This window comes from Capricornis sumatraensis, chromosome 23 (assembly GCF_032405125.1).
Source record: "Capricornis sumatraensis isolate serow.1 chromosome 23, serow.2, whole genome shotgun sequence".
Taxonomy (NCBI): domain Eukaryota; kingdom Metazoa; phylum Chordata; class Mammalia; order Artiodactyla; family Bovidae; genus Capricornis; species Capricornis sumatraensis.
Genome location: NC_091091.1, coordinates 44,256,393 through 44,270,856, shown reverse-complemented (window position 1 = coordinate 44,270,856; position 14,464 = coordinate 44,256,393). Strand labels below are relative to the sequence as shown.

The following is a 14,464-nucleotide window of genomic DNA, read 5'->3' as shown; positions in this document are numbered from 1 at the left end:
TGGAGGTTGGGGCACAGCAGGAGGTCCATTCAAGGCAGGAAGGGCTGTCACAGGGCCCCAGCCCATGCTTCTGCCTACAGATGGGAGACCAGCCCACGCTCCCAGTGCCCAGTCTGGAGGGGTTTACACCTCTTCACTGCCTGGGGATCCCCACTGGCCCTCTTTCTGTAAGAGAAAGAACCCCCCCATAAGCAGTGGCTGCTGCCACGGGCCACCCGCACCTGGCTGGTGACGGCAGGACCCCAGGAACCCCCTGTACCCCCCAGCCTGTCAGACATCTCCCCAGTGCCCTTCCAGCCCGCCTTCCCTGGGTGGGGCCAGGGAACTTTGTCTCCAGCCATCCTGGCCCCTCGTTCTCCGGCCCTGGGCTGAGGTGCTGGGCATCCTGTGTTGTCCCTGAACCTAAGATGCATGGACATTCTCTGATTTATTGCAGGTGAAGGTGGGCATTGCCCCAGGCTGAGGCTTATGCAGGCAAAGCCCAGGAGCCTTTTCCTCCTGGCCCAGCTCTGTGTTGGGTCTCCATCCTGGTGACTCAGGGAAAGAGGTGCTCCCGTAGGCCAGGGGCTCCTGAGTTCATTTAAAAGCACGCGGTGCCTCTGTGGGCTAGCTCATGCCATTGTCCTGTGTGTGTGTTTCCACCTGTGCTCTTTTCATAAGACTGGTGTAATAAAGCGGGCTCCAGAAAGACACTGAGTTTCCCACTGAAAGGGTTGAGCTTCTCCCCTGCCCTAGATCGGGCAGAGAGTGCTTGCAGCCTGGAGGCCAAGTTAACACAGCCCCAGCCCCCAGGGCAGGGGAAGGGAGGCTGGTGTCAGCACAAGCAGACAGGTGTGAAATCCGAGAATGAGTCAGCCGGCCCCGATCCGCGCTCGGCCCGAGCGGCTGCAAGAACCTTCCGTATCTTCGGTCTGTGCTTCAGGTGTCTAACCTCTTCTAGAAACCACATTCTGTTGTGGTTATGTCACCATAGAGCAGCCTCCAAACACGGCATGAAGATACCCAAGGCCGTCTTGTGAACATAATATGAAGGCTTGTAGTCCACTAAGAATCTGGGCGCCCTGGGAATTTCCCTCCAAGTTTAAGGGCAGAAATGGAAACAAGAACATTTGAGGTCACATGCTGTTTGTGTTCCTCTGGGTGTTTTCTTCCTCTGAGCTTGGAGATCCGTGCGCCCAGCAGCCTCTGCCCTGCCCAGTCAAGGGATTTCGAGACCAAAGCCTGTGAGTGTGTGTGTGCATTGCCGGGAGGGGGAAGAATCTGAGTTCCTGTCCCCCAGGTGTGGGCGTCAACTTCTTCTGTGCTTCCCAGAAACTTCAGGCTCAGTTGGGGAGCCTCAGCTTGGGAAGGTCCGCTTGGAGGTCATTTGGTCAAGTCCGTCTGTGAGGGAGCTAGATGGCTTGTGTGATTTGTGTCTTTGCGTGGTTGGCCCCCACCCTCTGTAGAAAAAGCCCCGGGCGTGTGTATCCTGCACACACACCCACACCCACTCCAGTGTATAAGCCTCAAACTTGTGAAGATTGGCCCAGCAGGGAGATGGAGAAACCTGAGCTGCCCCTGAGGGTTGCAAGTCATGGGGCCACCGAGAACTTAAGCAGCCGGGGCCACTGTCCTGGGCCCGTACCATGTCTGCTGGGGGCTTGAAGCTCGGACCTTCCCTGAGAAGCCGCAGGCCACGGCACGTCTTGGGGGGGTGGGGGGCCTCCCACTAGTCCCGTCACGTGAACGGTCAGCCTCTCAAGGCCTTTCCCACTGGCTTTCCATCCAGAACACGCTGTGCAACTTGGGGTCCCCACCCCTGTCCTATGAAAACGGGACCTCAACGTACTCTAAGGGCAAAGTCATCCTTCTCCATAATTCTGCTTTCTGTCGTTGCCCCAAACAAAGCCAGCGCTCAGTGATGTTCTGAACGCAGGCTTGTAGAGACCAGCATGGTCCACCCTGCAGGAGCTTCCTGGTGTGTCTGGATGGTCTGACTGGGCCTCCATGGAGGTGTCTGAGAGACACCCAGGCCCCTGTGCAGCCTGCAGTCTCGAACAGTGGTTCTCAACCACTTCACATGAAAATAACCCAAGGAGTCTATTAAAAGGCAGGTTCCTGCCCCTAGAGATTCTGTGTATCACGGCAGGGACTGGGCCTAGGAATCTGCATTTTAACATCCCCAGCAGATACCCCTCTGGTGCTCCCGAAACCCCTCTTTGATTACACCCAAGTCCCCGTTCCAGACATACCCCAAGCAGGAGGGCTGGGGCTCAACCACCCAAGTCGCCTCCAGTGTTGTCATCACGGCCGCGCTGCTGTCTCGTGAGCCCGTCCTGTACTCACAGGCCCTGTGCGAGGCGGTGGTTCAGTTCTCAGGCTGGCTCTGTGCAGAGGTTACAGTCAGTCTTCTCATTCTGTGGATGAAGAAGCTGAGACTCGGAGAGGTGAAGTCACTTGCAGAGCTGGGGCTCGAACCCAGGTCCACAGCCTTCCCACCACACCGAGTCCTCCAGCTCAGCGGACTCCCCGTGGCCACGGCCATCGTCACTGTTGAAAGAGTTACGGTTGTTTGTGCAGAGACGGTGTTGAATGGAGGGGCGGGGGCGTCTGGCGTCCTCCCCTTGGAGCCTTACCGAGGCCTTCTGTACAACGTGACAGCGTGCCCAGCGCTCAGGGCGGTTTGCCATTAAAAATTAGCTTCTATTCCTGTTTCTTTTGTTTGGTGACCTGACCCAGCAAATCGCCTTCTGTTCCCTGAGCAAAGGGGGAAAACACACGGGCTAAACATAGCCTCGATTGTTTTTACTTTTCTTTATGTTGTACTTCTTGAAGTGATAAAGATAGAAACAATTAAAATATTATCTGCTCCGCAGACAGAACAAGTAGCCACCTGGCTGGTGTTGACACGCAGTAGCAAGAGCTCAGAATCGGGCAGGGTTTTGTGTTTTCATAGGGCCATGGCCACTGCCAGGCCAGCCAGTGTCCCAGTCAGTTCCATACACGACCATCCCTGGCCCCAGTGGGTTGGGGAATTCATGGTACAGCCCAGGTTGGACCTGCTTGGCCAAGGGCGAGGGATACACAGACCACGGTGTGCTGTGTAGCCTTCATCTGCTCTGTATCACCCTTCCCTCCCTCCACCCCGCACCGGCTGAGGTCTGCTGTGTGCCAAGCCCTGTGCTGGGTGCGGGAACGTCAGGCCGGGACCGCCCTCTGGAACTTGTAGATCTGCAGACGAAACAGACACGTAAACAGATAACGAAGGTTCAGTTACTGCGAGACACGTGACTGAAAGTCTAGGCAAGGCGCTGCAGGTGCCCATAGGCTTGTGTGGGAAGGGGCGGATCTGCAGAGGAGGCGATGTTTGAGTTGGCTCTTCCATGGGGAGTAAGAGGCTGGTGGGAGGATACAGGCAGGAGAATAACATCCCGGGTCTCCTCCCCCTTGGAGGAGGAGCTGCAGATCCATGGTGGTCACGTTGCACCCGCATTTAACCAGTGCACTGAATTGAGAATGGATTCTGTGAATCCTCCCTACAAGAGACATTTTATGTGTTAAGGTCCTGTAGATAGCATATTAACAAGCAGAGACATTACTTTGCCAACTAAGGTCCGTCTAGTCAAGGCCATGGTTTTTCCTGTGGTCATGTATGGATGTGAGAGTTGGACTGTGAAGAAGGCTGAGCACCAAAGAATTGATGCTTTTGAACTGTGGTGTTGTAGAAGACTCTTGAGAGTCCCCTGGACTGCAAGGAGATCCAGCCAGTCCGTTCTGAAGATCAGCCCTGGGATTTCTTTGGAAGGAATGATGCTAAAGCTGAAACTCCAGTACTTTGGCCACCTCATGCGAAGAGTTGACTCACTGGAAAAGACTCTGATGCTGGGAGGGATTGAGGGCAGGAGGAGAAGGGGATGACAGAAGATGAGATGGCTGGATGGCATCACTGACTTGATGGACGTGAGTCTGAGTGAACTCCAGGAGTTGGTGATGGACAGGGAGGCCTGGTGTGCTGCGATTCATGGGGTCGCAAAGAGTCGGACACGACTGAGCGAATGAACTGAACTGAACTGAGAGACTTCCTCTTTAACACAGGGGTAGTTCCTATAGGGGGGTAGGAACGCATTCGAGTTAGCCACCCAACCCCAGTTCCCACTGGGGATTTGAGAGTTAACCTCAAAACAAATCACATGGGGGACTTACCTGGTGGTCCGGCGATTAAGAACCCACCTTCCAATGCAGGGGACATGGGTTCGATCCCTGGTCGGGGAACTAAGATCCCACGTGCCGCAGGGCAGCTGAGCCCCATGCACCACGATTGCTGAGCCTGCCCACCGCAGTGAAGACCCAGCACCGCAAAAATAAATAACAAAACAGCAACAACCACAAAAATTGTGTGCACACTCCTCTGAATGTAGATATTAGTCGCGCTCATTCCTGCAGTCGCTCTATTAAGCTGTAGTTTTATGGGCTCTTCAGGGCTGTGGATGTGAAACCAGGAGCCCTCGAGGGCTGTTTCAAGGATTTTCAAGGAATGCCTTGGTATCCCTGATTCCTGTCTGACTTGTGCCGTGATGGGAGGTTTAGCGTCTGCAGCATGGGCCTCCTGGGGAGACCATGTGCAGACGGAGCCTGGACACCAGGCTGGAGTGTTTGCCACGGGAAGCTGCTGCAGGGGACGGACTGTGAACATGTGGGGGCCTCCGAAAGTTCTCTGGAGAGAGAGAGGAGATCGGACTGGACTAGGGAGCCCCGAGGGGTCCAGTCAGGAAGCAGCGAGATCACAGGTGGCCACTGCAGAGCAAAGGGCCCTGCTGAGTGAGAGAGACAGAATGTCCATCCCTAACTGGCTCCTCTGCCATCCCCTTTTCTCATGGTTTCCCAGAGATGGGAAAGTTCCAGGGCGGTGAGGTAAAAAGGGAGCAGAAAGTGGTATCTTCTGAGGACAGAATCCCTCTCCTTGACTTCCCTGGTCTCCCAGGGCCTGCGAGAGAGACCATTTCTCGCGGGCTCCCGGCTCCTCAAGTCGGGGCTGTGGTGGCGCTGTCTTGGAGCCTTCACCGCCCTTGGTCGGCTCCTCGGTTCCTTGCTTAGCCGGCCACTGGCCCACTGGGCACCTCAGGGCCTTGTCCCGAAAGAGCAGTCCATGGCGAGCATTGTTTGGCAAGGACTTCCTGAAAGACCGAAGGAGCAAACCCAGAGGAGCATGGGGCCCTAGGCCCCCAGCCCTCCACATATTTGTCCTTACCGATAACGTAGAAACCCCAAGAAACGAAAAGGAGAGAAATCAACTAGCTCTCTGCCAATTGACTGTGAACATGTGGGCTTGGTTTCCTTTTTATCTTCCCATATAACATGCATGTTTTACTAAAGAGGAGTCACGCTATCTTTATGGTTTTATGTCCTTTTCTTTATGTCTAGTATTCCATCATTAACATTTCCCCACATCATTGATATTCTTTGAAACCGCTTTTTTCATGTTCCATGTTATTCCTTGATGCTTTATTTAACCACCCCTCTCCCCCATAGGACCTTTTTAGTTGTGTTTATCATTTTGCTATCACTCATGTCATTTTGTGGAGAAGGCAATGGCACCCCACGCCAGTACTCTTGCCTGGAAGATCCCATGGACGGAGGAGCCTGGGGTCGCTACGAGTCAGACGCGACTGAGCGACTTCACTTTCACTTTTCACTTTCACGCATTGGAGGAGGAAATGGCAACCCACTCCAGTGTTCTTGCCTAGAGAATCCCAGGGACAGGGGGGGCTGGTCGGCTGCCTTCTGTGGGGTCACACAGAGTCGGACACGACTGATGCGACTTAGCAGCAGCAGCAGCATGTCATTTTGAAGAACATCATCATATGTAAATCTCCACTTTTTTTTGAAGAATAAGTTTTATTCTTCTCAATCAGAGATGGTCGTGACTAAGTCATTGTTAGTTTGTATTTGTTTTTTAATTTTACTATTAGTTTACTGAACTTTCAACTGCTGATAAATGTCATATTGAACCTCTTTTGAAAGAATGGTGACTCCTTGAGGAATAGTGTATAATGAAGACCTATTTTGAACAATGCATGCATCTAAGTCGCTTCAGTTGTGTCCAACTCTTTGTGACCCTGTGGACTACAGCCCTCCAGGCTCCTTTGTCCAGGGACTTCTCCAGGCAAGAATACTGGAGTGAGTTACCATTTCCTTCTCCAGGGGATCTTTCTGACCCAGGGATCGAACCTACTTCTCTTTATGTCTCCTGCATGGGCATGCGGGTTACCACTAGCACCACCTGGGAAGCCCATTTGGAACGAAGTAAATGCTATTTGCAAAAAGGTAAATTTTGGTAATGCTCTGTCAGGTTGGTTTAAAGAAACACATATCAAGACTGGCCATGCACCAGGGCCCAGGCAGATTTCAGAGGTGAGATGAATTGGACAGTTAGCATCAATCCTGCTTTTTTCCTGGCTGGCCTGACGAGGCAGGTCTCTCTCCTGCATCTCCAACTTCTAAGGACCACGGCCCCCCCCGACACATGGGAACAGCCTCTGGACAACTTATGCATGTCCCCTGCCCCGGGTCCCAGCCCCTCAGGCTCTGAGTCCCATGGCTGCGTAAGGGGCCCTCAAGGAAAGAGCACACGTTGAACCCCTCTGGCTTTTCCTCTGGCTCGTGACGCTCCCCCAGCAAGTAGCTGCTGGCCGTGACATTCACCATGGGCTCAGTCCCTGCCTCAGGTGTGTCTCTCGGGCCCTTTGAGGAGTGGCCCCTGGTAGAGGAGACGGTCCTCCAGTCCTTGCACTCCCGTAGGTGATGTCACAGGTTTCTGAGTGATGGCCGATCTTGTATGACTGGTAGACTCCTTGAGGGCAGGGCCGAGGTGAGATTCCCCTGTAGCTGCCTCAGTGCCACTGTGTAGTGAAGAGAGCAGAGGGCTTTGGGTAGGGATGGGAGCTTGCATCTCTTCACCTGTTAGCTGTGGCTTCGGGGCCACTACCCCACCTCCCCAAGCCTGGGTCTCCCCATCTGGGCAGCGATGGTAGCCATGCAGGGCACACCGCAGGTCACACCCACCACCCGCGGGGGTTGCACAGTAGTTGACTGCGGTGCTGAGAACCAGCGTGCGTGAAATACCTGCTGACTGTCATTTCAGGTTTTACTTCTACTACTGACTGACTGACTCAAACCATACTTTTCTCTGTGTTCACATTTGCAGAGTTTATGAAGATGTGGAGATTAGAGAAAACCAGAAACATGCTAACATGTTGATTCCCAGCAGCACAGTGTATTTCTTAACTCTGCTTCTATATTATTAACTATGTCAGATCTGTCTTTGAACTCCTCAGATTCTCAGCACATGGCCTGATTCCATAGCAGAAAAACAACACATAGTTCCTAGCAGGGTTGGCTTGTTTGTCCGTGAGTTCAAAGAGATACCCCAATATGTAGGTTTAAATTGTACACTTAGGTCTCTTTGCAGCCCAAAACTTGATTCTATGGACTTTAGCAACCTTGTCCTAGATTTTAGCAAGTGAACACAAGCAAAGTCCTCAGTGATTGGCAGCTGTTGTTGTGGTTGGCTGTGGAGCATTTTGGTTGGAGGGGATGTAAATCAATAAAATATCCCGTTTCTATCGTCTGCCTTCATTTTCAAAAGGGAACTCAGGTCAGCTAACCTGGCAGCACCACCAGCCACTCTGGGGGTCCCGACAAACTCACCTTTGGTCATGGTCTTCCCCCAGGCCGTCGAGTCCCAGCCCCAGAGCAGAGAGCCCTGAGATGGGACGTAGCAGACGCGTTATCCCTGGTCTGCTGCCGGCCAGGGCAGAGGCCGGGCAAGTCGGTTTCGCTTCTAGAGGAGGACAGGCCTTTGGGGTGAACAGTAGTGCTTCAAACTGTCCTGGGCGGCTAGAGCTTCTGCAGTGGCTCAGTGGTGTAGAATCCGCCGCAGTGCAGGAGCCGCAGGAGACATGGGTTCCATCCCTGGATCAGGAAGACCCCTGGAGGAGGGCATGGCAGTGGTCCTCCGTATTCTTGCCTGGAGAATCCCAGGGACAGAGGAGCCTGGTGGGCTTCAGGTCCATGGGGTGGCAAAGAGTTGGATGTGACTGAAGTGACTTAGCGCGGGAGGCCGTGCAGTATGTTGGAAAGAAAACCGTGTCAGGAGTCGTGGGGCTGCCCTGCGTCTGACTCAGCACCTCGGGACTCACGTCCGTCCCTCTGAGCCTCAGTTTCTCATTTGTAAAGCGAGGCCAGACTGGATGGCTTTTTTAAGGGCCTTTCTGTCTCTAACCTCCTGTTTAAAACGGGTTCTTGGTGAGGCGAGAGAGGACCAGCACGAAGGCCCTTCTCAAAGCCCCGTTTCTCTCTTTTTTTTGTCGTTTCTGAACCAGAAAATGACAGATGGCGAGACCTGGACAGGAAGTGCCCCCTTCAGATCGACCAGCCGAGCGCCAGCATCTGGGAGTGCCTGCCGGACAAGTGCCAGGACGGCGCCCTGTGGCACCGGGAGGCGGCCACCGCCTGCGCGGTCACCAACCTGATCAAAGACCTCAGCCTCAGCGACCACAACGGGCACCCGTCCGCGCCTCCCAGCAAGCGCCAGTGCCGGTCGCTGTCCTTCTCGGATGAGATGGCCAGCTGCCGGACTTCGTGGAGGCCCTTGGGGTCCAAAGTCTGGACGCCGGTGGAGAAGAGACGCTGCTACAGTGGGGGCAGCGTGCAGCGCTACTCCAACGGGTTCAGCACCATGCAGCGGAGTTCCAGCTTCAGCCTCCCATCCCGCGCCAACGCGCTCTCCTCGCCCTACGACTCGGTGGGACTCCACCCGCGGCCCGGTGGCCCGCCCGGCCCGGGGGCGCCGGGCCCGGCCACCTGCGGACAGGCGGGCGACCTCTGGGGCCCCGTGGCAAGCCCCGTGGGCGGCGGCCGGCTGGACATGCAGCGCTCCCTGTCCTGCTCGCATGAGCAGTTCTCCTTTGCGGAGTACTGCCCGCCTTCCGCCAGCAGCACCCCCGCCTCGACGCCGGAGCCGGCCAGGCGCTCGGGTGGGCTGGCCCGCAGCCGCTCCCAGCCCTGCGTCCTTAACGACAAGAAGGTGGGCATCAAGCGGCGGCGCCCCGAGGAGGCACAGGAGCAGAGGCCCTCCCTGGATCTTGCCAAGATGGCACAGGTAAGAGCTCCCTCCCCGCCCCGCCCCGAGGAGGCACTGCAGAAGCCAGCAGGGGCGTCTCTGAGCCTCCCCGGCCCCTGGTCCAGCCTGGGCAAGGGCAGGGTGCCCACGTCGAAGAGGCCCGGGAAGCTGGTTCATTCCCTCGTCCTTAAAATCTGATACGGTGAAAAATGAAATCAAGCCCCCCACCCCCCACCCTTAAAGCCATTGCCATTTCAAAGCAGAAGCGCTCTCTCCCAGCGCTAGCAGTGCTGACTGTGAGGAGTAGACAGCTAGGAAGAGGCAGGCGCAGCCTCACAGACGCTGGGGGTCCCCTTCTCAGGGGCCTCCCCCAGGAGCCCCCATCCCCGCAGCTGCCGTAGGAACCATTCACACAGGCGGGTTCAGCATTACTCAGATCATGCTGATCCCGAGATCACGGCAGTGAGTGACGGTTTCAGAGGATGAGAGAACAGGGGCAGGGTAGCGGGGTAAGGCATGCACTCTTGTGATTGAGCTGCCAAAAGCGTGCGTCCAGCAAGAAATGGCGCTCATCCTCGCTGTCCATGGAGGTGCAGCCTCTGGCCACGCGTCCTGTCACTCGCGCGTCATCCTCTGTGTCTCAGGGCCCTGGCCGCCCTCCCTCGTGCTTGGCCTCGGGTGTTGGTTTGAGTGAGCTGAACTTGGAGTTAATGTACCATCATCAGAACGGTCTCCAAGCCGGAGAGCTGCCTGCATTGGTTCTCACTGGGGAGTCCCGAGGGTCAGAGCCCCAGGAGCAGGGCTGGCCCCTCGAGGACAGACGCGCATGGTGGGTTCTGGGTCCAGGGGGTCCTCGGGTGCTCAGGGCCATCTTTTCTAGTCTTATTATCTGAGCTTCAGTCGCGGCTGGGCTTGAGGGAACGGAGACCCGCTTGGCGGTGAGAGGTTGGCCTTGCTTGTGAGCATGTGGCCACGTCCAAACAGGCAGGCTTGACGTGTCCACTCCTTCCCAGGCGGGCCTCACTGCCTTCCTTCGGTGGCCAGTGCTGCCTTTTCGTCAGGCCTCCTTTCAGCTGAGAATGGAAAACACAGCTTCTGTTGATGGCATTTCCTCCTCTCTCCCTTAGTCCTCCATCCCAACCTACAGATCCCCACCCCCAAAAGGAAGAGAGGCAGGTGTCTGTGGTCCAGAGCCCCAGCCTGGCCCCCAGGTCCGCTCTTTCTGGCCACCTTTGTCTGAGAGCCCAGGCCCTGGCTCTGGACCAGCGCGTGGTGCCTGCCTTTCTCTGTGCCCATGGGGTTCCTCTGGGGAGGACCCAAAGGGAGGACCCAGCGGGACCCCCGCCCCCAGCCCTCCGATCACCGCTTTCCCTTCCTCCCCATCGCTGCTCCAGGTGAGTCCGAGCTGGTCAGCGATCTAACACATTCATTCAGGTTGGACAGGCAAGTGGAATTTTCCTTCCTGGAGAAATGTAAATAGGTAAAAATGCTGGAAAGGTGACAGATTTGGGCAAAGAAAATCTTCTGAAGAAAATCCAGAGCCACGAGTTCTGGGTGCGATAAAACGGCTTCAGTTAAATTTTTAATGCTGAGCTTATTTTATTAGCTAATAAGCTAGATAGGTAATAAAAATAATGTACACGTGTTATTATATTTTACTGGCCACAAGTTGGAATAACACCACGGGCATCGTCAGAGACATTTCCTGCCCTCACTTGGGAGAAGCCATTTAAAAATACATTGTTTGGTGGGGCCATGCCCAGATGTATAGATTGCTTCATCGGCTCCAGACAGGCCTCCGAGATCCTGAGGAGGCTGCCCTCTGTCCGCCTGTCTTTTCCCAGCCAAGGCCTGGGGAGGGCAGAGTCCAGGGAAAGCAGAGAAGGGGCCCCTGGGAGGCAAGTGGGCCTGAAGGCTGCAGCCAGAGGCCTGGAGACAGATGGGCCCGAGCTGTCCCCCCACCGAGCCTCTGGACCCAGCCTGCCCTCTTCCCGTGGGGTGGCGCCTGCTTCGACTCCCGCGCTGGATGACTCATGGCCCTGGAAAGTGGGCCTTGCTCCTCCAGGAACCTCAAAAAGCCAGGCCCAGGGCCACGTCTGTGCATCTGAAGAGCCCTGAATGCAGTCTGGAGCATATAGGAGCCTTGTGCCTGATACCCTGTGAGCCGGTGTCGCTGGCGCGGGACTTCCTGCCCCCAGACCCTGTCCTCCGTGTGGGCTCCCCGCATCAGTAGCCACCGGGGCGGGCGTCCTGTGCCAAGGGTCAGCCCTGCTCCTCACGTCCTGCTCTCATTCCCTCCACTGGACCTTCAGACACTCTCGTGGGTCTTTGGATCTTGGTTTGTACGTTTGTCTACCTGGCGGGAGGGGTTCCAGGTGAGCTTCGTCCTCCGGGAGCCCCTGTGTGCATGGGCTCTAGGCCCAGGTGCTTGAGAGACTCAGTCTGCAGGTGCAAAGCGAATGTGCTTTGGTTGGACCTCTGGGATGATGGGCAGCTCTGAGAAGCTGTGGCCCGCCCCCAACCCAGTGGTGCTGACCAGGGCTGAGACCTTACCCAGGGTCCATGTGTAAGCCCCCAGGGGCACCCCGGAGCCTCTCTAGATTGTCGGTGGAAAAAGGACCAGGGAGAGACCCCGAGAGAGGCAGGCGGGCGGAGAGACCAAATGCTGTGAGGTCCGGGCTTGCCTCATGCCCACAAGGAGCCAGGGAGCTGTGGGTGGGCCCCGCTCTGAGGGGCAGGCTCTCAGCTGGAAGCCTGGGGCATGAGGGTAGGTGTGATCTCGGGCCTGGGCACCCCTCCTGGAGTGCGATGTTCCCCTTTAGGTCCTCACTTGGCTGGGCAGGGAACATTGATAAATCAGACAGCCTCAGAGATGGGGCAGAAGGCTGGTGGCCCTGGGAAAAGTGCTTCACATCTCTGTATAGCAGATAAATACTGTGCCGACCACTGCCATCAATGTAGGACTGCTGGGAGGAACAGGAAATCACGTGTGTGCACATGTGTACGTGTGTCGAGCAGATGTGTCCTTGTGCCTGTGTCCGGGTATATGTATGTGTGTAGCTTATGTATGGAGGTCTGCGTATAAGGGTCTGTGTGTGTCTGATTATCTGTTGACACACCTGTGTGACTCTGTCTACACGCACATCACCCGTGCTCTGGCCCTCCCCGCCCAGGGAGCTGACGGATGCTGACCGTCGTCATGGTGGGGGTCCCAGGGCTCGCTCTGGGCATCTCCAGGGGCAGAAACCGGCCCCGAGGGCGATGTTCTGCAGACTCCCCTCTTCATTCGTCCATCTCTTTCCTTCTGTTTTCAGCACCGCCCCCCTCCCTTCTGTCCTGGCCACTCACTTCTTGTCGATTCCTCTTCTTGCCTCATCCTTGGCTTCTGGAAATGGGAAGGAGGCCTGGCCTGCGGCTGTGTTCTGCTTGCAGTGGGCTCTGCGAGGAGGGCCGGGGGTTGTGAGATGGGGGCGGAATCTGAATCGCCACCTGCCCGAGGAGGCAGGTCGGCGCGAGCATCCTTGTCTTGTGTCTGTCACCCGGGGAACCAGGATGGAGGGGACTGTGGGAGCCCGCTGGGCACCCCTGCCCACCCAGCCGGGGTGTGGGCACAGCGGTCCAGCTGGCGGCAATGGTGGCTCGGCTCCCACAGCAGTGGGGTGGGGGTGGGGGCGGGGTGGTTAGCAATTGCTTTCAGATTGTCTTTGCTGCTCCTTTTTTTTTTAATTCTGAATATTATTTTTTTAACTTTTTATTTTGCATTGGAGTCTTGCGATTAACAGCGTTGTGTTCATCTCCTGTGCACGGCAAGGTGACTCAGCCATACATATCCACGTGTCTCTGCTGCTTAAAACCTGCCTGCCCTGCTCTCAGGCGGGGGAGCTGGTCTCGAGTGGGGGAGGGTGACTGTGGGGAGGAGGCCCTAGGGGGCAGATGACGCAAGGACCTGGCCCCGAAAGGCCCTCTCTCCCTGGAACTGCAACTGCAGCTGCTCTGTCCACAGAGCAAGAGGCTCGGAGGCGGCCGTGCCAGATCTGACCCTTTCCTCGACCTCCCCGAGCCGCTTTCCTCGGGCCCCTGCCGCCTGGTGTTGTATATGAAGCCTCAGCCTCCCTTTTGAAAAATGGCAGCGTGTGCCAAGGAGGGCAGGGCCCAGCCTGAACATGTGAGTTGTTTATTAGCGGGACTTTCACTGACAGGATTATTAGCTCCTGCTTTTTTTGAAACCTAGTCTGACCGCCCAGCATTGGTTGACTCCCAGCAAGCCCTGGGCTGCACGTGGCCACTCAGACCTGGATCAGGTATGTGAGTGTGCTCAGTCGTGTCCGACTCTCTGCGACCCCATGGACTGTGGCGTGCAGGCTCCTCTGTCCATGGGATTCTCCAGGCAAGAATCCAGGAGCGGGGCTGCCATTTAAAAGCAACAGTTAAAGATGAGCCACCAAACGCCGTGCCCTGGGTGGGTGTCACAGGCCCTGCCGTGTTTTTTAAGTCCAAGCTGGTCATCTTGAAAGAGCAACAAGTTGTATTTCCCACAGTGCCTCCGACAGAAGGGAGATGCTTGCAAGGAGGGGTCCGAGGGTTGGAACAGAGGTTTGATTGATTGCAGCGGCCCACACACTGTGGGCCCGCACCTCCCAGCACAGGCCGCTGAACAGGCAGCAACTGTTGTGTTAGCAGATGTTGGAGGGGCCTGTGAAAGCTGGCCAGGGGGCAGTTTGGGGTAAGAAAGAAGCCTGAGTTGGAAGCTATGCTGAGAGCCGGGGCCTGCAGACGGGTACAGGGCTGCGTGGGCTCTGACGGGGAGGGCTTGATGTGTGAAGTCGCCGGAAGGGTCATCTCAGAGGCTCGTCAATAGCTCATGCCGCTCTGCCGGCAGGGTCCCTGGGCGAGGTGGCTGCTGGCTGGCCCCCTGCCCCCTTCTGTGTGCGGAGGGACTGCCTTTCCCGAGGGGTGGCCCTCACCCCACCTGCCGCACTCCCTTCTTGCTCGGGCAGCCTGGCAGCTGCAGGCCAGCTGGGCTTTCTCTTGGCAGGGTCCCTGGGCCCAGGCCGGGTCGCCCAGGCCTTTATGGCTCTCTGTCCCCCTCTGCCAGGGGCGGCCACCTCCTCGGCTCCAGCTTCCTGCCACGTTGCACCCTCAGCACCCTTCCTGACAGCCTGGGGAACCCTGCAGACAGCAGGCAGAGGAATTCAGAGGTGGGTCGCCCTCTACAATGCGGAATGCGGATGGGTGCGAAGATCTTAGAGGAACAGTCATGGGAAGCCCTGGAGTTCCAACTGAGATGAAATAAATGCTAAATAAGAGGAAAGGCCTGGGAATTCCCTGGCAGTCTGGTGGTTAGGACTTGGTGCTTTCTCTGCC

At 56.5% G+C, this 14,464-nt stretch overlaps 1 protein-coding gene across 1 annotated transcript in view; it reads left to right on the top strand.

Moving 5' to 3' along the window:
- The window catches only part of FAM53B (family with sequence similarity 53 member B), a 76,701-nt gene that overhangs the window by 15,902 nt on the left and 46,335 nt on the right, over positions 1-14,464 (top strand). The window contains exon 3 of the mRNA XM_068961759.1: positions 8,361-9,139. Coding sequence (XP_068817860.1) covers positions 8,361-9,139 — 779 coding nt within the window. The remainder of the gene's footprint in view (positions 1-8,360; positions 9,140-14,464) is intronic.